Below are 26,785 nucleotides of genomic sequence, written 5' to 3' on the forward strand. Positions count from 1 at the left end.
GTGCTCGGTCCAAGTGTACTTGGACCGTGTCAACACGGCTTTAGGTAGCCTCCGTTCGTATTTATTGCCAGTATGACAGTATTTGTCCAGCAGTCATTTATTTGCTTTCTAAACCATCAATGTATTTAGAGGTAATTTCACGCTATGGCCAATGTGTACCATTTCATTACATGCTAGTGTTAGATTCAAGGTCGGACTGTTAGTCTGAGACTGCCCTCTGGAAATTTACTAGTCAATCAGCCCAAAATTAAATTAACAATCAAAAATAATTTTGTTCAATGGCGATAATATTTTTTAAAACGCGATAGAGCCAGTTACAAATGGTGGAGGTGGGCTGTTAACATCCGACATAAATAGTGCCTACCTCCACCCTTCACCACTGAACAGAGCACCGGGAATTATTGCGTCTGATCTTGTTCAATAGTTTCAAATTATACCATCATATTTGGAATTTATATGTGCTGTACACCATTTCCAATAAAATTTGTATTTGGGACTCATTGGCATGGCCCCCACAAGGGCTGACAAGGCTGTAGCCTGGGGGCGTGGTGAGTCAACCAGATAAGTGAGATAAACACAGATCTCAAATTGACCCTAACAGTACAAAAGTCGCCTGCGGCGCTAATAATTGACTTAAAGTGTTAATTATGCTTTTAAAAAATGTAGTTATGCGATGCAATTTTTGATGTGTCGATACTTGACAATTCAATAATTCAAGTGGATGTATTAAAAAAATACTAAAAAGCCTAAAATATACTAAATACTCTTAATTTTACCTGGAACACCAATTGGAAAAGTTACTGTAGAGCGCCATACTGCCTTTAATCTTAGTAATATGTACCAAAGACCCTGTCCTGGGGGCCCGCTTCCTGGATACCAATTCACGAATGAAGCACTATGACCGGTTGCGCAACGTAAGCGCAAGCCTACTTCAACGAAGTATATTAAAAGTCAACCGGTAGTGTCGACTGCAGTATGCAATTGCAGTATACAAGCTTTGGCGGTAGAGGCGCTAGCAACTCTCCGTTTGACATATTATTAAACGTCAGAAATACATACGTAGTATTGAAGAGGCTGTTAATCTATTTTTTTCTATCTTTTACATAACTATTACCGCTGAAAGTATTATTTTGTGTTTAAATTCTCATTGAAATATTTATTGTGATTTTGTAATACAGAAACACACATGTTTGTTTGCAAAATATAACGGTAATTCCGTGTTGTAATATTGTTATATTGGAGACGTAACTAGCTTGTTTTAAGATTAATTGGCTACGTACTTTAACAATGAATGATTTAATTATGCAACGTTAACGGTAAGTACTGATTAAATATGAAGTCATTACCAAAATGGATAAAAATGTTATTTAATTTCCATGAAACTGACGTGAGTTCCGTCATGACATGTTTACTTTCTATCTTACTCTAACACATGGACATGAGGTATCAGCATGCTGAATGCTTTCTCACTCGCAAATATGTATCGTCTATCCATTTCATTCGAAGCTCTATACACACAATATCTCCTGTAAAACTAAAAATTTTACCTGCTTTAGTTGAAGCGGTTCGGTGACGTGTTTTGCAGTGCTTCATTCGGGGATTGGCCTCCTGGGGGGCATGCTCATAGGCCTACCAGGATTTCTCCCGGTGTCCTACGGCTTAATTCGACCATCGAGTATACATGTTCACAAACTGTTGTTGTTCCAAATATGTATCAGACAGCAACAATAAAACATAATATACATAGTATACATGATAACGGGGGTTGAAAATAAAATAAAAACACGGCCTATTCAAAAAACTTATTTATTTCATATAAAATTCGTAATAGATAACATTCTGCGTGGACTTAATATTATTACCTAAGAGAAACAATGAATAAACCAAAATTTTTAACATATATTATGTTATGTAACCGTAATTTACAATAAATTATTACGGTAGAATCTCGATTAATGATAAATCCGGATAATCGAAAAAATAATAAGACATCTATTTTATTTCCAGAATAAAGCTTTAAAACAGCAATTTTTGCTTCACTTCACTTTTTTTTGTTTTATTTTACAAAACTGGTACATAATCAAAAAAGAAACCAGATAATCAAAAATCTCAATAATCAAGGTCTGCTAACCATACTTCTACTGTAATATTAAACCACAATCAAGTATGTAAAGGAATATTAATTTATAGAAACAGTTCAACATTCAATAACAAAATCAGATTTTCAATATGGCCTGTATTGGAAATATTTTTATTCAATAATGTTCCATTTATCTGAAAAGTAATATCAATTATCCATGTTACTATAAAATTATTGTGTAATAAGAAAAGCTTTAGTGGGAGGGATTATAGTACACATACAGAATATTATCATTAGGTGATTGTTATAGTAAATAATTTTTTTATAGTCGACCATTCACATAACATTATGTCATGAACAAAGATAAAAACTTTTTATACTAAGTCTAGAAAGAGCTTTGACCGGAAAAAAAATAGCATAATCTGAAGCGATTTCTAGGTGTCGACAACACATACGTGTTTTACTTAGATTCACTGTGAAATTATCTCTCCTAAATTTAGATTGTCTAAAAGAGTGTCTCTCAACCGATATAGCCTGCAGAGATTTTCTGGTGGTGAATGAAATTTCGGCGTCCAAATGACTATGCTAAAAATTCCAATAAGCACCTGTAAGTGTTTGTGCATTGTGCTTTTATTCTTAAAATAGATTAACAGTTTTACGTGACGAAATCAACCATGGATCAGAGGTTATTATACGTTACTATATAAATAATATTTTTATTTATGCGTTAGCGGTCCGCAAAACATTTTTTCTATTTTCAGTGCTCAACAGGCATAAAAAGGTTGAGAAACAATAGACTCTAAAACACTTAATATGCACATGACCAAGACATTCTTTCATTGATGAAATCTAGCATTTTTATTTGCAACACCAAAAAAAAGCTAAAAATAATACCATAAGCCAAATGCACTTTACAAGTTTGGTAACTAAAATAAAAATGATCTGATGAGTTGACATGGTTGTCTCATATCCAATACAAATTTAAGTATTTTTGGTACATTTATACATAGGTACTTATTATCGTAATCCAACATAGTATGTCGGACCGAAATTATAGTACACATACTTACTATATTCTTCTATGGGTCGCAACTCTAAGCCCAGTCTGGTTTAACTAGTTGGATGCAGACGACACGGCTGCTGTGTCCCCGTTAAACGGCCATTAGATGATATTAGCATGTTATTCAAACATGGTAATTAAAAATTAATTGAAAGGTACGCAGTGATTGTGTTAAATAAATGGATTACATTTGAATAACATAAAAATGCAAGTGGCTTATCGTTAAAAAACCATAATGATTTACAATATAACTAGGTTATAATTAATGACAAGACAAATTAATAATAAACACAGACAAATAATATAATAAACATAATTAATTTTAATATTTTTTCAAAACTTGTGTAGGTATTGAAACACTTAATTTAAACTCATCTTTTGAAATAATTTGAAGGTAAATTTTCAGGGTTTTAAGAAATATCTAAAAGTCAAAAATAAAACATTTTTACCAGAAGCAAGCGACGCCAAATTGACGCCGATTGTCCAAAATCACTTGATAAAGTTCATCACCGGTGCAAGTTCTGTATAGAATATTGTCCATGGGCCATAATATGTCAGGCACAGCTCCAGAGCGTCTTTAATTGAGTCATGATAGTATTTTTTAGCTGCTTCTCTAAAAAATCACACAAAAATTAATCATTAATGTTAACTTCAGACTATGCTATGTCACTTCTTACTGCTGGTCTTTTTATAGCAAAGTTTCAACAATGCCATTTCGAACCAGAACAAGATCCGGGTTTACTTTAACATTCATACAAAACATGTCAGTTACAAATATCCAGGGGCACCATTGCAATTGTTTAAAAAAAATAATACAAACAATGTTAACTCAATGATGCATGATCACAATGAGAGGTTTGTATGTTTATGCTGTGTCGGTGAATGTTTTCTACTTCAGACGAAAAGAAATTTTATATATTTCACTATCTCTGTGGTGATCAATCGTAATTTATTTGAGAGGACCGTTTTTTATTTTAGCGCTGCATCCTTCAATAATTTTGGTTCTTTTTTGCACTTTATTTCTGCAAAGATGTTGCAGTAACCTTTCCTATGCCAGATGGAGCCCTCTGAGGGACCCTATTAAAATTGTTAAAGCAAATTTCAATTTATTATAAGCAGAACTTGTGCAGTAGCTCAACTTTTTGCAATTCAAATGCTTTTTTTAGATTGTTTTCCAAAAAAAAATCAGTTAAATTAAATACGCTTCCAACCTAAAAAAAACTTATATGTATTCCCGCGGGTCTATTCTAACATATCACTTAACATCGAAAAAGAGCTAAAGTGATAAAATATGTAACATTTATCACATTACGTATTCCGGTTATTAATTATGTATAAAAGTTAGCCGTCTGAACTGTCAAAAGGTGATAACTTTAAACAGCGGGTCTATCGGCCGTGCTACACCGAGAACGAGACAGAGTACGTCAATTTTACACGTTGAGAATTGAGATGCAAGATGTTTAGAAAAACAATTACGTCAACATCTCCATGTCCGCCTGACATGACTAGCAAAATTGTAGGTTATGTTGACTGTTTGAGGTTTAAAGATTTCATGTTGATTGAAAAAACTTCGCGCATACCGACGATGTATACCAACCTAATTCTTCGCCGTATTATTAATTTACTGGATACAGAAAATAGCGGCTAAGTCATCTAAGTGCTAGGTTGGCAAGAATAGCTACCGTGCCAATTTTAACCAATGTTAACATCGGAAATGTGTTATAATGATTACTGTTAAGAATAGACCGCTGCCAAAAAATATTCGAATTCTCATGATTCTTATAAATGATTTCTCAAAAATTGAGGATCTTGAAATATCTCAAGAAATAAAAATCAAATTTCTCATTATATCTTGAGAGTTCTCGAGATGAGAAATCTCGATCACAACTCCTAGTTGTAAAAGTGGGGTATTTTTTGCTACACTTTTATACAGTTAGTCTCCATCTCTATAGAAGAAGGTTTTTTATTTTCTTTTTTTTTTCTTTCTTTTCAACATCTTTGAACTCAACATGGTATTGTGATACAAACATTACGTAGGAACAATATTATAATTACCTATAGGGACCGACATCAATATCTGTATACTCCATAATAAATATTTTGGCAAACAGATTGGCCAATTTGGTAAATTCATGTGCCACTTCTATGCTATCTTCACCAAACTGACATTTTATCGCAAGTAAGTTTTCATCAAACACTTTTATAGCAGCATCGAATTCATCTGTAATCAATAAGGTATCGACATTGGTCATAATGGTAGATTTCATACAAAACCCATAGTGGCCCAGTCAATGATAGTAGGGTTGATAACAGAGTTGCCAACTTGGTGTCTTTCTTGGCAGATCTAACACTTTTGAATAGATATCAATATCAACCATTGCGCGGTGAAAAGGTTAAGTATAAAACTAAATTTACCTAAATTTTATTCTTTTGTATTTTCGCCATTTATAAATACATAAATTGATTAAATGCCAATTACATATAATATAATAATCCTTACGTCTTTTCTCGTGGAAGCCTCCTATCACGAGAGCAGTGTTGCGAATATCAGTGTGATATTTATACAAACACTTTTGTTGCATATTCAGAACTTTTTTTAAAGTAATCATAATTTCACTTGGATTATCCCCTAATTCTGGAATAGAAAAATAAAATATTCTCTTATTATGAAGTAAGCGAACACTACAAATAGTATTGACTTAAAGTCAAATACACCACACAAAATTATCTTTACTAGCTGAGACAGCTGGCTCTTGCCAGCCTGTCTCGCTAGGTCTTTCAGACAGATTTTCTCGTAATGACATGGTGTAGGATTTTAATAAAATTGTGAAGTTATAGTTTTCCCTTCTTCGGGATGGATTTTCATTCACCTCAGACAGTTTAACATTTCGCTGATTTGTCAGTTTTATAATTTGCAAGTCGTCACTGCCAATATAAATTTGAGGTAATATGCATAATTTAATCTGTAGTCTAGCCTTCAGAATGTCGTCTGATACCACTTCAGGCTGCTAGTCCTAGCAGAACAGCTGGCAATCGTCGATTGCTACTACTGATATTTTGATCAATATGTGTGTAGGTATATAAATAATGTTTCGTTAAATCACATGCATTTAAATAAGATCAATTATACATTTGATGATTAATTTAATGAATTATCTCGTACATTAGCGTTTGATACTAAGCCCTTTGTTAAACAATTCCTACAAAATTGTTTCAACCTAAAGAACGCATTTCTTATACCTTGAACTGCATTCTTTTTTGTGATGATATTTCAATTGATTAGGAATTGATATTTTCTCTCATTGCAAAACACTGTTTCAATAGGTATTTAGTACAATTACATTTTTTATAAGAAACTTCATTTTTAATTTTCCATTTAAACTAATTTCATTTTTCCATAAACATTATCAATATAGTATTTTTAAATATTTAATTGCCTCAACAGCAAAGATAATCAGTGCAGTAGAATTTAAAATTTCCAAAGCTGACTGGCAGATGATTAATGTTGGTATGCTTCTATAGATATTATTACTATTTATGGTTTTATTACCTATATTTTTCACTGTCTGAATGGACTTTTTGTGTAGTGATTTTAATTTGCTAATATCCTTTTCGACCACTCCACAATCGTTGCATAACCCTTTTGAATTTGTAAATATGGGACCTTGACAGCTCTGACACAAGAAGGCTTCAAATAAATTCTGCAAAAAGTAAGATAGTATTAAATATTATCGGCCACCTCCAGCTTTGCTCTCCACCATATATTTTTCCATGCTCTGGAACGCCAGTCAGACACGCCCGGAGGTCCTTTCCCACTCCACCCGGCCACCGGACTTGTAGCTATATTATAGTCATTAGCTTCCCCCTCCGCATCCGTGCCCAGCCCTGGTTTCAAATGTGTACATTTATATTGATTGAAATATTACATGTGAATTGTACCCGCTCAGCAAGATTTATACCCTTGACCAGCGGCGGCTTGTCTAACACCATGCATGGGCGCTGCACTCCTTCCATTTTCCTAAACATCACTCAATGTGCATCATTCATATTCAAATCATCACTCGTTTATGGCAATTTAATCCATGTAAATTTGTACCAAAAGCTTGTACCCACTGAAGTCATAAAAAACGGGCGCTCTTGATCACAGCCCTAATATCGATCTCAGTTTGTCCTAAATATTATATATTGTAATAACAGTTCAAGCTGAATGGTGAAACGCATAAACAAGTCATAAACACAAAATTTTATGGGCATTTTGGACACCGCACAGCGTTCACAAAATTCGACACAGTAAAAAAACAGTAAAAGCGGAAAAATGTAGTAACTGAGATTTAGCAGGATTGATAAAAAATAGATTTTTTTTATTTAAATCTCATAAATTCATTGGAAATAGGCTTATATTGAATACAAATTGATTATCAACATAAATATTATGGATACGATCCTTAAATCGTTCTATATTTGCAAATATTGTAATATAACTTATAAAAAACTAATATCTTAGTTACTACTGTACGAAAATTCTCTTAGCCACGTGTTAAAACCGTGAACTAACATGCTCCGCCCATTTTTAACCGCAATTCCATTATAAGCTCCTCCCATTTAGTTAACAACAGCGCCTGGAAGCGTAGCCAAGAAGATGTTTTCGTACAGTATGTTCTTTTACCAAGTGAGTGAATTATTATAACATAATGTCACATTTTTAACAATGCCTGACCGTTTTGAATCGCGAAGTTTTATTGCATTTTGTGGAGGAAGGGAGTGAGAAGAGACTGACGCTTTGTCGAGATTAGTGTTGTAAAATACGTATTCAAATAATCGATAGTTATACGTTTCTTTTTTTAATATTTTCTTGAAAAATTAGAGTCACGTTCTGTTTATCACGTTATTTCGATAATTTTCTTCATAAAAAGAAATTTTGGATAGTATATTGTTGTTTAACACGTTCGGTGCGTCAGACACGGCTCCCGTGTCCATACAAAAATTGTAGCCCCGCGTCCGTCACGGCAGCTGTGTTCATGTGTTGCTTTCAATGTTGGTAACCAAATATTCTACAGCATGTCAACAATTGTTGTTATTTAGTCTTAGCACCCTTAGCACTGTAAAAAATCTTTCAGTGTTATTAAGTACTTGCCACGGTTCGGACGTTTCGGATATTTATTGTGTAAATTATGTATTTTTTATACCGAGTATATATTTTTTTCTAAATTCCGTGTGAATATAAACTTTCTCCAACGTTTTAGTGCATGTGATCCCTTGTGTTTTAGTGATAGTGATTTCCATTTTTATATCCCACTGACAATGGATCGGCCATCGTGTTCAAAAAGACAAAGAGTAGAAGAAAGCCATGACCAAATGTACGATAGTGACGTAAGTGATTTTGATAATATTGTATGTGATTATAACATTGATAGTGAATCACATTGGGAAAGTGATGATGATATATTTTTACAATAAATTGCAAGAACAAACTTAGATAGTGAATCGGATTGGGAGAAGTGATGATGACATAGTTTTACAATCAATTGCAAAAACAAACGTGGTACCTGAAAAGTGGTTGTCTGAAAAAAAACAAGCCACATCTATTCAATTTTCGGCTACGCCTGGCATAAAAATCGACATGAGTGGAAAAGATCCTATCGATTATTTTCATCTTATAGCTGATGAGAAATTTTATAACTACATCATAGACCAGACAAATGCGTATGCAGTCGACATTCTAGCTCAAACAAAGGGCGATAGAAGTCGAATCACTCAATGGAAAGACATCACAATTGACGATTTCAAACTATGGTTGGGACTTCTGTTTCATACAGGAACGATACGTTCGAATTGTCTAAGTGACCACTGGAAAAAAGACTACCTCTACAACTTGACTGTATTTTCGCAGTTTATGTCCCGAGACAGATTTTTACTGATAATGACATCTTTGCATTTCAATTGCAATGAAGAAGACAGTTCCAGTTTAGGTAAAATACAACCATTGATCGATCTGTTCAATGAAAGGATGGACGCCATATATGTGCCGAAAGTAAATTTACCAATCGACGAATCGTTGGTTTTATGGCGTGGTCGCCTAATTATTCAGCAATACATGAAAGGCAAAAAAGAAAAATATGGCATCAAACTTTACATGCTCGGAGAGTCTGGTGGTTTGGCTCTAAAACTTATTATTTATGGCGGATCAGCAGATACGTAATTTGGGGGAAAGACCATACCAAAAAAGTTGTCCGAAAATTAATTGAAGGTAAAACAGGAATCGGTCATTCTATTTTCATGGACAACTACTATAATAGTGTTCCACTGACTGAGGATTTACTCCAAGATAAGACATTTGTCTCGGGAACCATAAGGAGCAATAGAAAGGGTAATCCTGATACGGTTGTCAATAAAAAAACTTAAAACTGGTGAATGTATTAGCCAGTACACGGATATGGGTATATATGCGTTACAAAATGGAGAGATTGTCGAGAAGTAGTTACCATATCATCGGAATTCGATGGTGATATAACTAACACGTCTAATAGATTTGGAAAGTTATGTAAATAACCGAAGATGGTAATTGAGTACAACCGTTATATGAGTGGAATCGACTATCATGATCAGATGTTGGCATATTACCCGTGTCAACGTAAAACTATAAGGTGGTACAAAAAATTGGGTATAGAAGATGGAGGGCCATTTTATGTTTTTACCGTCTCCAACACCTCATACCTAGCGAACTGATCATTATTTTGACAAATTTAAATAAAAATAGATTTTATAAATCAAATATTTCTAAAAAGATATATTGGATTGTATATAACTAACATAATAAAATGATAGCTACATATATTATTAAGTGATTTCAACTTTAAAAAAAATCAAAATATGATTAATTTTTTTTTGGTTTTTTATCATGTCCTGCATCCTGTAACACCGGCGCCAAATTGGCGCCGATAGGGTGCAATGGGTTAATTGTTTATATGTGTTAAGCATCGAGAAAAAACTTTTACAATCAGTTCCAGACTTTAATGAGAAAGTGATTGAGGTGTTCGCTAAGCAAAAACAACGCCGAATTGATTCTCTTTTTAAATAAGGTAAAAAAGTTTTTAGTGCACCCCCAAAGCAATTTTGGAAACCACCGGCCGCCACTGCCCTTGACTGACCGATAAGAAACACAATGTACCTACCGACCTCTATTGGACACGGATGATGACTATCTCCACAATGAAGAAAAAGTTTTATCAATATTATTAAACTTGGATGGAGTGTAGCGTAACATACTTACAAAAAAGTTATCTTTTTCAGTATCGGTGCAAGCAGAACACTTGCATTTAAAATAATATTGTTTTTCCAGTTCGGCTCTTCTTTTTTTTCCAATGGAACGTCTGTAATGTGGGCCATAGCAATTGAAAACTTCGGAGCCTTTGGGGATATCACATGTCGCTTTTACAATAAGATAATCCATAAAATGACTGCAACAATAATAAAATTGAAATTAAGAGAAGGTAAAGAACAATATTGCAATGATAATATTTTTATGTAAATATGTACATACATTATACATACCTAAGGCAAAGATTTTAAATATAGCGTTCTTTCTATAGGATGGAGACTAGCATACGAAAATGAGACAAAAAAAAGGACTTTAACAAACTCCAATAAATTGCCATACAAACTCTGTTCTCAAAAAGTGTTTTGATTTTTTTTTGCATACAAAAATCTGAAACTCACTTTTTATAGGAAACTGATCTTTTATTTTCAATTAAATTAATATTTTTTGATATCATAGACTTTTTATAGAACGATAATGATCAGTAAACTGTCGATCACTAATCTTTTCATGGATGATTGATTAGGTAGGATATAGAAACTTACAAAATTAAAAATCGAATTTGACTGTCAAGCCCACAATTGGTTGTCGTGTCCGGACAACCCAATAATTATTCATTCTCACCTATTAATAACATTCGGTTCACAGGAATGATTCAGCATACTGACTGATGGATAGATCGCCGTACCGAGCCGCTCTTGACACAGAGAGGAGAACTTGAAGAAAACCGTGTGAAAATCATGAACATCTGCGATGGCGTGTCCGTTGGTCACCAGCTGGCCCAGGTGGCGGAGAATTAGGCATGCCACAAGCAATTCAGCCTCGTCTTGCTCCATTTCAAAAGGCATTATTGTGTTGAAGTGAGATTCAAAAAATTCTGTACGTTCTCTCAGGTAATTTGTTAGCAAGACACTGGTCTGAAAATATTTAAATATTAGCAGGTTAGCACACTTATTAATACATTGGACACTAAAGACGCGCCTAGCGCGTAACGATTAGGTGGCCATTCGATGTGATTAACATGCTATTTAAATGTGGTAGGTAATTAAAAAGTAATTATCTAGTCAGCAGTCAATGTGCTACAATGTAACTACATTAAATTTACATACATTACAATCGGGTTGGCGTCCTAACCACATAGTGGATTTAAATATAATAATGAAATGAATCTAATAATAATGATACGTTTGGAATTGGGGTGCTTGATTACTCACTGTAATAGGTATTTAAGATGGCAGCACTGTTTTTGCTTTACGTCTGTCACTTTGACACAATTTTCTTGCTGGTTTGTCACTTTTGCGAGGATAGTTTATGTTTCAGTCATTTATATTTTGCGGTAGAAATTGTTCATTTTGTTTTTCAATTAAGCAAGAACCTAATGGATTTAAATTCAAATTCCATCAAGTACCCTCAGTCCATAGTATTAATATAATAAGAACTTGATGCATTGGTCAAATAGCCAACTATTTCTCTTTTAAAATTTTTATACAACTATGTAGGAAGGGTGGGAGCATATGGTTGGTAGCAATGTTCCCTCTAAGGTAGCTATTTCCAAACTACGAGGCGCGGAGTGTTGCAAAGTGCGAAAAGTTTAACACAATTAATGTAGTCACAGGTATGCAGTTTGCAAATGCATAGTTTATAAAACGGCCGCTAGTTGTAAACTACATAAAAAAACAGTCCTATAAAAAGTTGTTTGGAAACCTGTTTTTTTTATCTTCACTCTATACTATTGTGAAGCGCGCTGGCTATCTCGTGAAAAAATGAAGTAAAAGGGTCAAATCATAATGTTGAAATTTGAGGCAAATTTGTTTAGGAACGATAATTTTGTTGTTAAACATGTCTATATGGTTGAAATCTTAGAAAAAATGAGTGAATAAATCAATACAAGGACCACTAATGCATTCACTGATTTAAAAAGACAAAGTGAAGGCATTCATAAAAAATTGGAACTGTAGAAATCAAAATTACAAAAAAAATAAGTTCGCCATGTTTCCACTTTTAAATGATTTCTGCTCCAGATATATTGAAGCAAACAAAAATCTATTTACTGAGTTCTTGGTTAGTTTGCTAATGCACTTTTCACATTATTTTATTAATAGTAAAAAAGGTCACCTGCGGCGCGGCGCTACTTTGTTTCAAGGCTATTAAATAATATGTGGTTGTGCGTTGCAATTTGATGTGATAATTGAAGTGTCTAAAAGCAAAACCGGTATGTCCAATATGCAATGTTAGTAGTAAATGACGTTTTTGTGTTTAACTATTAAATTATTAGTTTTAACGATAATTTAGTTTTTACATTTCCAATTAAGAACAATATGCATATTTTTATTAGAGAGTAAAACCGATAATTGCAATAAATATAAGCAAAATATAATTGGAGATGCCGGCATTTGTCGGTTTCTGCATGTCATTTCTGTGACATGCGGAACGCGTTGTCGCAGGCATAGCTACTGCAGGATGGTTAGGAAATATTTGTTGAAAATTTAATTATGTTCTACATATAGTGAAATAATAAATAATTTCTTTATTATAAGATTTGTGTTATTAAAAATATAAATATTTTATGGTAAAAATACTATTCATACGAATAACTGTGATTCGTTGTATTCACAGATTTTACACAGGGAGTATGCGTTAGCCATTCGCACAACAAATACAGAAGGGAATGTTGAAAAGGAAAATAATGATTACACCAATCGAAAATACCACACTGGTATTAATACAAACAAAATAAAATATTTATTTTACATAATCAACATACCAAATTGTACTCAACTGAAACATAATTATACCAAAATAATATACTACTGAAGTTATTATTATCGACGGTTATAACCCATTACCCGGTTAGTTATTCGCAATTAACCGCTAACCGGATAGTATTTTTCCTCCGGTTAATTGGAAGCCCTAGTAATTTCCTATATTAAGAGCCAGTCCACACGGCGCGTTTTTACGCGCGAGTGATAAATCGCACGTTCTCCAGGTACATGTGACCCAATTCAGCTGTCCACAAGAACTCGCGCATGACGACTCTCGCGCAACGATCACCTGCAAACGCCTGACTCTGGACAATCGCGGCATTTACAGCCATTACAAAATGAAATACGACCGCTTGGCGCTCGAACGCGAGACTTTTTATTACTACTCCCAAATAAATTACGTCAACTAGGTTGTAAAGTGCCGAGAATAGGTATTGGAAGTAATCGTGAAATACAAAATCTCATAGAAACCGACTATCACCATCGAGTTGTTTTGCTTTTTTTTACACTCCCGTTTGTTTTTGTATGCCGATTCAAAAATGAAATACGTCACCTAATTGTTTCAAATGCGCAAACTACGCCACATCTGGACGGAAGACATTTCTGGTTCTCGAGCGTAAATCGCGATGGGAATCGCGCCATGTGGACAGGCTCTAAGTGTGAAAATATTTATTAGCAGCCTTATTAAAGTCCTCGATAATTATTTGTAATGAATATAAATATTGTAAACTCATAAAAGAATAAATGACAAATTAATGTCTAAATTGATTATTTATGTTAATAGAAATGTCACAGATAATTTTTTGATGTTTTTTCTGTCATGGCGAATTCTAAATTTGAAAATGAGCTGAAATTATGAAGGAATGCTTTGAAAGAAAACAACTAGCCATCATTCTCGTATCAGTGTCGGGTTTTCAGATTATATTTTCATTGTAATTACTGTGGAAATATCCATTTTTATGGCTAAAACATATTGTGCACTGCTGTGCTGATTTTAGATTTAACCCATTGGTGACCGACTTTATTTTTGTACATAGAATACAAAATTGACTTCCAACAATCAAATGTTAATAGCGCAAAAAGTATTCATTTAAATCATTTGAATTTTTGAATTCAAATAAAAAAAGATGCTTTAATATGATTTAAGAATGAAAATAAAAAAAATATAATATTTAAAGCGAGATAGGGATGTTCAAAGTTGAATAAATAAAAACTTTCGTTTATTTTTCTTCTCAGAATAATCAGAAAGTTTTTATTTCAAAGATTTAAAAAAAACTTGTATTATATAGCATAATCTACTTTCATATAACACATAAAAAATCTGAAAATTATTGACAAATGCCGAAAAGTATGTAATTTTGCAAACTTTTTTCGAAATTTCAGAAGTAACGAATTTTTGTACCGAAACTTAAAAATAAAATACAAATGATAATTTGTAATAAAACTATTTCCTGTATTATCCTGTATCGAAAATCGCTTAAAAGGTTTGTAAATATTTAAATAGATAAAAAATTGGTTAATAATCTTTGTGACACATATTTTTAAGTGTCTTCCATCACGTTTCCCACATTTCCATGAATACATAATTTTATTCTGTGCAGTGAACTATTTTATGAAATATTTGACTAAAGATTCCATCAAAAGATGTCACAAACGGAAAATTAATAAAAATATTTAAAATGGTACCTATACTATTTTTTTTGTATGATATTTTTAAAATCCAATATTTTATACTGGTTGGTAAGAATCCCTGTTATCTAATATATTCACCATGTAGCAAACTTATGTCCCAACACATTTGATACCAGAAATTTTCAATAGATGCCCTAATATAATTTCAAAAAAATAATTACCAAGTACCTATTCTAACGAGAGAATTTCTCGTGTTTGGGCACAATGGGTTAAATAGTTTTCTAGAATAAGAATTGTGATTTGTGATATATTGAGTATAGAGAAAGTATTAACAGTGATTACAATTTTGTAATGTCGTTTAATACTTATTATTATTAATTAACTTGAAGAATATGAAAAAGTATGGTGGCGGATAGGAAACACGATTTTAAAAATGATGTAATTATCTCGATTAAGTTAATTATGCTTTACCAAGCAGACCGTGTGGGTCTATCTATAATTATATTAATATGAAATTATCGGTACAATAATCTTAACAAAAGTTCAGAAATTTCTATACAAAAATAATATTTAAAATTTTAAAAGAAATTGTTGGGTCCACCCCAACAAATTGCCGTACATTATCTCTGCAGTGATTCCCAAGCATGAAAGATTTCTATTTATATATATACTCATGTCTTATAATGAAGAGTGAGATTTTCAACATTCTTATCAACATTAGATATTTATATTTTATACTAACCAATGCATATTGTTTGAAATCTTTTTTATTCATCTTTTCAAAATTGGTCAGCAGCTGAAAGGTCTTTTGATAGCCCCGAGGCTGTTTCACTTGCTTCATTTCATTTTTCATACAATTAAAGACTTGCTGTGCGGTGTATTGATTTCCTGCTTTCAGTTTCTTTGATTCTTTCAACATGAACCCGTCGTGGGACGCCATCAATAAAAGTCTACAAACATCAAAAATTAATTAACACATACACAAATCCTTTGAATACTAAATGCTAAATGTGAAAATTCTTGAAATGGTAAATTATTTCGGGAGCTTCTGGTTTTTATTTTGTTTGTTTCTACATTTGATTACTTTTTTAACAGTTTTTAACAGTTCTTTTGAGGTTTAGACGATTTATTTGTATGTGTAAAAAGTAGGTAGATACTATCATCTCTGTAGGGGGAAAGGGTGTTAAGCACCCCCTCTCGCTTTGCGCGGTGTATGATGTCGTCTGCAACGTTAGGAATTTTAGGTGATAAAGAAGAACATCGGTTTGTAGCAGAAACGGCGAGATTCATTTGCAAAAAGACTGTTGTTACATTAATTATAATACAAAGATCTCCAGCTGCACCGCAAACCGGAGCAGCCATGAAAAAGTTGTTGCTTGAAGACCTCCTGCTGTTCAGCTGGTTTATTTAAAACATTGGCGTCGATGACGCGCGTCTAACATAGCCGATCGGCAAAGTGCAAATCATGTGACGCGTCGGCGACAAACAAAAGTTAGTTAACGTAATCAACACTGGTCATATTTTTTATGAGCCAGCCCGATAACACGGCTATGGGGTCTATAGGGTTCTGGAGGAATTAGATCCTTAGGGGATGACACCTTTTAGATGTGTCAGTACCTACCTCATTATAAAACTTCGAATTGTCAATACGATAAAATTAATTACTATAAATTGGGTTGTTATTAGTCTCCCACACAAGATGTGTCAAAATAATATTCCAATGTCGCAAAATCAAAAGGTAGGGTGATTATAAATAATGCTAAATTTTTTTTAATAACAATAGTTATTATAAATGATGCGTATTTCACTGGGAATTTGAAAAACATCATAGCAGCTAAAGAGTTAAGGTCAACATTATCTAAAACTAACTGCTTTGCGTAAATAGTAATTTAACAATAACAAAGCAACGTCGCTTTCCCTGATCAAAATTTTTGCTATTTTTTTAAATTATGGTTTTTCCCGGAATTATAAAAATATTTTAAAATGATATACTACATACAATGAAATATGAAACGGTTTAGCTATCAATTTGATTGTCTCAACACTTGTTTTTGATTGAAATAGTCCTCCCTCGAAATTTCTTACCACAAATAATATCCCTGGAGATGGTAAATGAATAAAATATAACAAGCTGCTGATTGTATTTAAATACCAACATATTACATATTTTGTTTCCTATTATTATTGTCTGTAAAAATAATGAATAAAATCAGCCGACTATTGTTATTCAAGCAAACGTTATAAACTGACAGGGGGCACCACGAGGGCAATAAATCCCCCCAATCATCAAATTGGATCCAGCTAAAATTATAAATACTCTTATTTCCACCACGACTCAAATAAAACATTCAATTGCAATAATTGTCGGTGGGGCCAGACGGTCACAGAGTGATCAGGCCAGGATGTTCAGAAGTCTTCTCATGTTGTAAATTTATATCAGTATGCTTTTGACGGGTTTCGGAAACTATATGCAGATCATTACATATTGTATGAAATTACATACATACATACATATAATAAGTATGTATTTTTTGTAAAATTTTGATATATGGACATGTTTGTTAGAAATAAGAGGCTCCATAAATTATTTTTAATTTATAGTATGTCCCCCATAGTACGATTTGCTCGAATGATTTTAAAGACATTCATTTAAATACAATTTTCCTATTCTCACATCAGACAGATTGGAGTTGATACCGGTTAAATAAAAGTTTTACCTTATAGAGAGATGGGCAATTCCAATTTTAGGCCATAGCATTAGAGTTGAGCCGGCACATTCCCATCTGTGATATTTGTCCCACCCTTCGATTCTGCACGCCTCTGAACAGTATTGGCTGTATATGCAAACGGAACAACTGCAAGAGATATACATACAAATTAATAATAAATATCTAGGTACCTCGATTATTAAGTATCGTTAACAACAATTTTGGTGTTATTTCAAAGAGTGAATTATTAATTAATTAATTAATTATTATTTAATTATTATTAATTAATTAAAAAAATTACTAATTAAAATATTTTTTATTCAAGACTGAATAATACTACATACTACAAGATTTAAGATTACATACCTATAAAGAAATACTCACGGTATAGGATATGGAATGCGAAGCAGACAATTTTCGCACCAGAAAGTCTCGACTGCGGGTGTAGGGAGAGCGACAAATGCAAAAGGTTTTTCCACAAAGAGCACATCTCCTCGCTTCACATCTTTATTTGTTACGACATGGCGGCCTAATTCTTTTGAATATCTGTATGGTTACGCAAACAGTACAGTATTAAAACATTCGTCTTGATTAATCACAAATAGATTTAATATGATATTTTCTGCAGTACATTTTGTCACCAGGCATGTACAGTAGAACCTCGTTAATAAGAACATGGATAATTCAAAATTCGCTGTAATTTGAAATTTTTGCGAAAAAAAAGTCCCTTGAACATTATTTTCATATAAAACCATATCTATAATTCGAATTTCGTAATTCAAAATTATTTCAGAGTCCTGGCCAATGACATTATTAATGGACAACGCACTCAATACAGTAGCTAGCAATTAAATTCACGCACAGCGACATTCGCACATGTATAGGTAGACATCACGCAATTTCCATTATGCGATATCACGCATCGGGAATTTATAGCAATATCACCTTTATTGTAATGGCGTTAGAATAGTGTTTCTAGTGTCAATGTTAATTTGAGCGAATCCGTTCGAACCAAACCGTTCGGCAGACCCGACTAAAAGCATCGGGAATTTATAGCAATATCACCTTTATTGTAATGGCATTAGAACAGATTATGCCATTCGGCAGAACCGACAAAAAAGTGAGTGTCATTTTTATTCCCAGATGATTCGTCCATATTAATGTCATTGGTCCTGGCATATAAAAATATTCAATAAATCGTAATAAAGTACATTATTTCATGAGCCATTGAAAATTGTAACAGACTTTTCGTAAAATATCATAAATTACTTATTTTAAGAAGGTAATAAAAATAATAAATGATGATGGATGAAAGCGATAATTTTAAGACTAAATATAAGTATTTAAATATAATAAATTTTGCCGCGCATTGTGCGTGAAATCCTCGCGCGCCGGCGCCAGGGTCAGGCTCGTGATTCGCCGAATCAAAGATCACGCGATAAAATTTGGCCAATCACGAGAGTCCTTTTTGCTGAACGGCGTCGGTACGCGAAATTTAAAAAGAAAAAAAAAAGGCAGTAAGCGTCCCCTTTCCGAGAGGATAGGACCTGCGAAACTTATTGTTAAAACAAAATATGTAAACGTTTAAAGAAAATGTAAAATATAAGAAGACCACGTTACGAGCACGAAGGACTGTGTTTTATTTACACTCCAACCGTTTGAATTTCTTTTTTTGTGAATCCGGGGTTCGATGGACACCTGAGCTAGCCGCTGGACCCCCGGGGATCTCAGTACACCTTCTATGATCGTAAACGATATTGATGAAAAAAAAAAAAAAATTATTTTAATATTTTTCTCATAGGTACATTTCATAATTCGTAATTCGAATTTTTTTTCGATTTTCGGTCCCGTGGAATTCGTATTAACGAGGTTTTACTGTAGTAATTTCACTATTTTCAAAAATATTCTTATATTTTAAACCTACTGGCTATCATGAATTTTAACAAAATCAAGAGTTTCTTACGACGACCGTTCATAAATTATTCTGATTGATAAAAACAAAAATATTGTACATAACATTGTTTTGCACCGTACCATGTATTCATTGCATGTGAAATGTTTACGAAAAAGCGGGGCAATATACAAAATTTAGTCTGGGGTTTTGAAACCGCTGCGACAAGTCCTCCGCGTTCCAACTCGATCTAACATCAGGTGATGTGTCAAATGGCATCAAATCTATTCCGTGATTGTTAAAATCATAATCATTACAAACATCTCCGAGTGGCACTTTATATATTTGTTGGATTCGAGGAGGTCACCAATGTGGCGCTCGAATGTGTGTGACCACTGTGGGAGTCGTCGAGGTGTCGTAGGTCATGGTGTTGAGGATGATAATGAAGAAGTCGAAGATGAATGTAGGAGCGAGTTTTATTTGGCGCGTAACAGTCGGTTCAATAGTATGTTACAATACTTATATTACTACTCAAGTCCAAATCTCGGTAGGTAATGAGATGTTGTGCGGGGCGATACGGAGATTGTAACGGATCAGGTACTTATATTCGAGTGACATTTTTGATGAATTATTAATTGCTATTTATACAATCAAAATAACATTCTTGAACGGAAACAATTATATAAATAGATTCAGCGATTATCTGCCATTTGCGTCAATGGACAATACGAGTAGCTAGGAATTTATTATTGCCGTCATATAATTTGATACTACGGAAATGCATATTAATTTAATAATTGCGGTACAGTATTTAATTTCGCCGATCAATAGCCTGCTGAGAGTTATATAATATTTTCTCTTGATAAAGTGGCCGTAGGTTGAAACATGGTGCACACCACTAATCAAATAAAATATGGCCAACTACAACTTTAATGAGCTGAATACGGTACTAAATTATTTAGCTTGAGAATTAGGGATATTTCTCAATGTCTCCTCGTTTCTTTCCGAGAAGTTTGAACACTTCAGTTGGAGTCTTGCCAAAACTCAATAATTGTCCTGTCGGTATTCCCTTATGTGGTCTTTTAGGTGGCATAGTTGTCCGTATGATTTACTCTTCATTAAAAAACAAAATGAAAAATTTTCTTAAATTGATACCTTAGATCCAATGATGGAGATGCCCCTTCTAGTACTTCATTTTTGGAATCAAATTTAGGTAGATGATCAACGGTAAAGGCACTTTCCGGTACATGTAAATTTTTTGTCTCCATTAATTTATTAGAGAGAGCAGAGATTTTCACATGCATTTCCGCTGAAAATATATCATCGATACGATCATACAGAAAACTGAGAAATGGGTACCTACTTAACATGTATGTTTTTTTTAATTACTTCTACTATCCTATGTGGATCTGGGCCGCCTCACAAAGAGGTTTCTTTACAGTTTTTTTGTTTTTACGAGAAGTAAATGTTAGCCACGTCTTGCTCAACCTATTAGGTCAACGCTCTAGGCCCAAACATTGAAAAAACAACATGTGAAATTGCTAGACTCGGAATTCGAACCTGAGGATAATGAAGCCGACACATTACCGGCCCCGTGATTAGCAAACTTTGGAAATTCTATTAGATTTATAAACAAAATCTGCTGCAAACGGTTCCATGAATAAACAAACATGAAAAAACAGGATAGTGACAAAACAGAACAGTGATAAATAGAACTATGACCTTTCACGAAAAATATTACATTTAATAATGAAATTGTCATATCTCTATAGATTGTATAGATTTTTGATAACACAGGTTTTCAATAAGGCGTAAAACAATCAAATTACAGTGGAACCCCGATCTACCGTTCTCGCATATATCGTTTTCATTTTTGAAAGTCCCGCCAAACACCCATAAGAACAATGTTAAATAATCCCTAATTTAAATATTTAAATAAAAATCTAAATATTCTTGTCACAAATATTATCCTGATTGGTTGTTTTAATTGAATATTTTTCGTTTTGCTTTCATGGAATTGTTTATGATACAAACATACAGACCTCTCAGTCACGTCGCTTTGTTTGCACAGGTCGGTCAGCGCTCAGTCTTGCCTCGCATCTCGTATCATGAATTTTTATGTCGCAACTGAAATGCCCCCCATGAAGAAAACTAGAACTCTAAGGCTAAGGCCACATAGGCAGGTGCCTTGCTTGGTGGCTACGTGCTAGGTGACATATCCTAGTGGAACGAATGCACACTATTGTATCGCAATGGCCACACTGCACGCTTTGCGGCGCTACGCGATTATGAGTCACCTCGTGAGTCTCCCGGAGAAGAAACGTGTTGGTTATTTTTATTGTGTCACCTAGTGATTTTGCCATTCTCTATGGATTTTGAAAGATGGCGGATGTTTCTTCAGTATAACAAACGTCAAACACCATATATTTTGAGTTTATGAATAATGACGCATGGGATGAATTGACATTATGCACCCAACAAGTTCAAATTTGCGACTTTCGAAATTTTAAACTTAAATTCTCTGTGAGAAGTAGCTTTCTGGTTAGTTTTGAAAGTGACATATTGTTGTTGAATTGAGCGCTACCAAATGTCAAATGAATTTGTAACTAAGCACATAGCGTGCAATGTGGACGTGGTGTTTTTAGTAGACAAGCATAGCATCTAGCTCAGGACTAGTGAAGCACCTGCCTATGTGGCCGAAGCTTAACTGAGAAACTGAAAATAATTTAAGACGTCGAAAAAAATCCAGGAGAAAAACGAGTTGACATTTTTTATAGGTATATCTGACATTTATCGTTTCCCGCATGTATCGTTTTTTTTAGGGTCCCTTGAAAACCGTAGAATCGGGGTTTCACTGTATATAATTTCTGCAGTCCTAATCGCTGGAAAGCCTCAATTAAACGGGACTCAACTCGGTGTTGCTGGCAAGCTAGGTATATCTCGTCTTAATACTTTGGACGCTGAAGACGCACCCGGCGCGTATTGACCAGGCGGCCGATCGATGTAATTAACATGCATTTTAAAGGTGGTAATTAAAAAATCATTATCTAGTCAGCAGCGAATGAGTTAATCAATCTAATATGTTCAAAATGCTTGAGTGACAAGGTACAACGAAATAATGAGTTTAATAATTCTGTGGAGTTGTGCATGATTATCAAAATCAAGCAGATAAATTGAGGTTTTTACGCCAAATGGCCTACATGCAGTGATTATAGTATTTATATTAAATATTTATATAATACATTTCGTATATAAACTTAAGTTTTATAAGTATTTAATTAATAAATAGATAGGACGAAAACTAATGTTTTATTTTTCCCCTGGCTGTTCTGTTTTGTCTGGATATTGCCCCGCAAACACATCAGAAAATCGAAATGTTGTATAGATTTTTATTCTTTGTTGATTTTGAGTAGCCTAGCGCATCCTATCACCCTCTTCTCAACACTTCTAGAGCCCCCTAGTGCGGCAATTGGCCCCACTTCGAAAATCATTGACGTAGATAATAACGTATAAAAAGTAGATAATTACCAATAGTCTTTTTGGAGAGTTGTGAATATTTATGAAGATATTCTATACCCCTCTCGCAGGACAATAGAGCCTGGCTGCTATCTCCCAAGTAATAGTAGCATTCCGCCTGACGGAGGTATATTTTATGCCAATACTTATCAGGATATCCGCTAGCTAAAGATAAGTCAATGTCTTGAAGACAATTCTGCAACAAAGTATTTATTATTGAATACAGTAGTGATATCCAAAATCCTTAGATAAAAGTGTTATTTTGACTATCTCAAACCGTTAAGCGGGCCGGGCCAAACTAAAAAAAATTTTGCACTAAAACTTCTTTATAATATGTACAGGGACTGCAAACGGTCCAAACGACATGAATTTTGTTCACGTAAATATTAAAGATGTCAATTTTTATTTAACAATCTACTCTGTCAAGCAAATATAGCCAAAAAACCAGAGCATCGGAGTGGAGCTCGGAGCAGTGAAGCATTGGGGTTTTACCCGGAGCACTGAAAATTTGTAGTGCTCCACTGCTCCGGATGTTTTTTTTAATAATAACACGAACAAACAGTGACATCACCATAATTTCAATGGAATCTTTGAATTATACTAATTTAAATTATCTAATGTAAGTGAAACGTTTAAAATGTATGAAAATTGGTAGCGTAGTCTGGTATTAAACTAGAAAAATTAAATTCTTAGAAAATGCTTCAACAAAAGCTTGCAAAGAGAAATATCCGTCAACTAATATAACGAGATATACATCTAAAATCTGACGACTCATCTAATAAAGAGATAAATCTAATGTGGTAAACATAACGTGAGTATATTCTAAGTATTGTAACTACACGTTGTTGACGTCCTGCTAACGTGGATTAAAATGCTCTACAAATGGTGAATAAGCATATTGTAGTAATAAGAAAACATGTAACCTTACTTTATATTTCTGCATATGTAATAGAGCTGCTGATCGATTAGAAAGGGCTATGGAATAATTCTCATGGGTTTTCGGAGTGACATTGACGCAGAAATTGTAGCAATGCAGACTGTCCTCATAATTCCCAATCTTGAATAAGTCATTTCCTTTCTCACGGTAACTCAAAGCGACCGACAACGATTTACAGCTAATTGTAGTGTCTCTCGCCTGTTGTACTTTCAGATCGAACATCCATTGCAAGAATGTCTTCCTGTAACACAGAAATAAGACTTCATCGAGTGTACGATGTGTCCACTACAAGGTTTGAATTTTTCAGTGCACTGGTCCCTATGCGCATTAGTGATATAAAACCTCATTGGCTACAAACTGTTCCATACTAACGAGCAATCACTTCATTGGCTGCGTACTATCTAATAACAGTAGGCCGACCAATGAGCTAAGTATGTACAGGTAAAACCTATGGAAAATTAGCTAAAACCTATATGGGAAATCAACAGTTCACTATGTGTGATAATACCAGAGATTGGAATACCATACCATATATAGTAATACCATAGGAAATGTAAAATGCGCAGTTTTCCCATCTGCAGGAAGTGGGGTTGATCTTTATGAGTCTGGCCTCCATTAAATCCAGAGTTAATATTTTTAACTAGCCTATTCATTCCAATAGGCAAAAATCATTCGGATAAATAACACAGGGTGGTTTCGATTTTGTATAATGTAAGTTCAGCTTTGGCTTTTTAAAAAGGACTTTTAAAAAAAATGAATGTGTAATGTATGTATAATATGTAATAATGTATTATGTAATAAAAAGGTCCAATAAATAAATATTTTTTTTTATATATCATATCCCGCATTTGTCGGTTTTTTTAGGGTCCCTTGATAAACGTGGAATCGGGGTTTCAATGTATTAGAAAATTTAATCCGCCTTATGGTGACACTACAGAAGATGAAAACTATAGCTACACGACAAAGATACCTACTACTTCATCTTGTGTAAAAAAAAGATAGAACTAATTTATATTAGATTGTCTATGGTGACTATAGCTGACAGTAATTACCTACATCACTCCTGTTGTGTCGGGTGGTCTCACTTGCAAATTAACTCGCAATTAAATTAAATGTAGTTCGGACAATCTGTGTCCTGCAAATTTGCACTCCTTAATCAAAACAACTTTCCACGAGACTGCATGTTGCTACTTCCGATGAAACACTAAAAATTTTCTCTCTACCATGCCCACAGTTGCATGTTTTTCATTTGCTGCGGAATACAAAATAACACGGAATTTGTATTAGAAAATAATGTTCTTATACAAATATTTGTAAGCAGTTGTTATGCAATGTTTATTTGATTAAGGGTGTAGAATGGGTTAAAATGCCGCAGATGCCCTCATGGGCTTTTATAGAGGTATATATTTTTTACGAAAACAATTCCATGTAGACAATTATATTAAATACATTTTTCTGTCAGCGCAGATGCTTTTCGATCCAATAATAATTGTTAATTTAAAATTTGATATTTTCATACATTTCGATGCATCATTATCACACTAAAGCGTCAATTACATTGAGCTTCTTTACGAGCTGTTTGTTGGCGAATTTACAATCTGCCTGTAAAGTCGCCCAGTGCAATCATCGAACAAGCTAATAAGCAGGTTGTAAACACTCTACCGAGAAAAGTTGAAAGCCGGTCAACATTACACGCTACACGCCAGCGTGTGGGCCTACTGCGTCTGCGCAGTAGAGTGCAGTAGCAACCTCCGGGTAAAAAAACGAACTACGTTCTGTCAAAATAGTCGCTGGCTTGTGGCTTCTCAGCGAATGGAAAGTTTTGTGTGTAATCATCAAATCGCAGTAGCTGAATCGCCCGCTTTTAAATTCGCCAACAAACAGCTCGTAAAGAAGCTCAATGTAATTGACGCTTAAGCTTATGTAAGGTTATATTAGGTTGGGGTAGGTTAGGTTTAAAAAGAAAGTTATAAAAGCTCATGCGGGCATCTGCGGCACTATTGCCGTAGAATGGTCTGGACAAGCTTGGCAATAAAAACGAGAACTGATTGCTAAGTTCGCATTTGATATTAACTATAGAGTCTACATACACAAATTCGTCTGGTTCTTCAAGACGATGGCCATAAAATGTTTGTGTATTAGGGATATAGGTATGTCATAAATTTGATTTTTTCCGTTGAGCAGGCACTTATTTCAGACTTGATTTGTGTCTAACTATATTATAACTCACTGTCTTGTAAGTAATATACCTATACTGTTTTAAAATAACATGCAATTCTGTAGAATGTATTACGCCGTGAGGAGTCATAATTAAGATATCAGCAGATAAAAAGGAGATAGATTATTCATTTTACCTGAGCCCACCGTCTTTATATAGGTTAATAACAGCGTCATATTCTTCAACAAATTCGTATTCACTTCCATCGTGATCTTTTAGCGACAGCGAATTCAAAAGCTGATCCCACTCTATCCCGTCTGCTGAATTCATTTCGAACACGATATTTTATTCTTAGAAAAACATATTACTTAAAGGATTTAGAATTATTACAGAAACTACACAACACTTTCAAACCAATAACGGCGACCATAAGACGGCAACAACCATAGACCCTGTGTCGCCAAGTCAAAATTTGAAATTTCAGTAGATGTGGAAAAAATTTTCAGTGGATTCGACATTCTGTTTGTCAATTTGGACGAGAAATTTTGCCGCGGGCCGCAGGTTGCTCAATTTTTCGCAGTCGGCTCGTTTTTATTAGAAGAATGTTTTCGCCGCGGGCCGCAAGTTACCAATTTATCGCAGTCGGCTCGTTTTTGTTAAAAAAAAAAATTCGCCACGGGCCGCAGATTACGAATTTTTCAAAGACAACTCGTTTTTTTCCCGGAT

At 34.0% G+C, this 26,785-nt stretch overlaps 1 protein-coding gene across 1 annotated transcript; it reads right to left on the reverse strand.

Moving 5' to 3' along the window:
* Positions 1-1,792: 1,792 nt before the first annotated feature.
* On the reverse strand, positions 1,793-26,497 carry LOC147075667 (protein-lysine N-methyltransferase SMYD4-like). The gene is made up of 14 exons (XM_085941965.1): positions 26,256-26,497; positions 23,893-24,142; positions 22,977-23,160; positions 20,604-20,757; positions 17,942-18,103; positions 17,567-17,704; positions 15,592-15,799; positions 11,080-11,372; positions 10,411-10,597; positions 6,691-6,841; positions 5,641-5,775; positions 5,196-5,361; positions 3,590-3,753; positions 1,793-2,274 (listed from the first exon to the last, which is right to left on the reverse strand). The coding sequence occupies exons 1-13, from the start codon at positions 26,387-26,389 to the stop codon at positions 3,630-3,632; spliced, it is 2,286 nt and encodes a 761-aa protein (XP_085798091.1). The 5' UTR covers positions 26,390-26,497; the 3' UTR covers positions 1,793-2,274; positions 3,590-3,629.
* Between the last annotated feature and the right edge of the window lie 288 nt (positions 26,498-26,785).

Source organism: Rhyacophila brunnea, unplaced genomic scaffold, assembly GCF_057557595.1.
Source record: "Rhyacophila brunnea isolate RB1 unplaced genomic scaffold, BYU_Rbru_1.0 scaffold_14, whole genome shotgun sequence".
Classification (NCBI taxonomy): Eukaryota; Metazoa; Arthropoda; class Insecta; order Trichoptera; family Rhyacophilidae; genus Rhyacophila; species Rhyacophila brunnea.

Bases quoted from the DNA above. Each gene is read 5' to 3' on its own strand.
- LOC147075667 (XM_085941965.1), bottom strand. From the start codon at position 26,389: ATGAATTCAGCAGACGGGATAGAGTGGGATCAGCTTTTGAATTCGCTG. The intron at 5,362-5,640 runs GTAAGGATTATT...TATTGATTACAG, and splicing joins AGGCTTCCACGAGAAAAGAC to ATGAATTCGATGCTGCTATA. The intron at 3,754-5,195 runs GTAATTATAATA...GTGATTTTTTAG, and splicing joins ATTGATGTCGGTCCCTATAG to AGAAGCAGCTAAAAAATACT.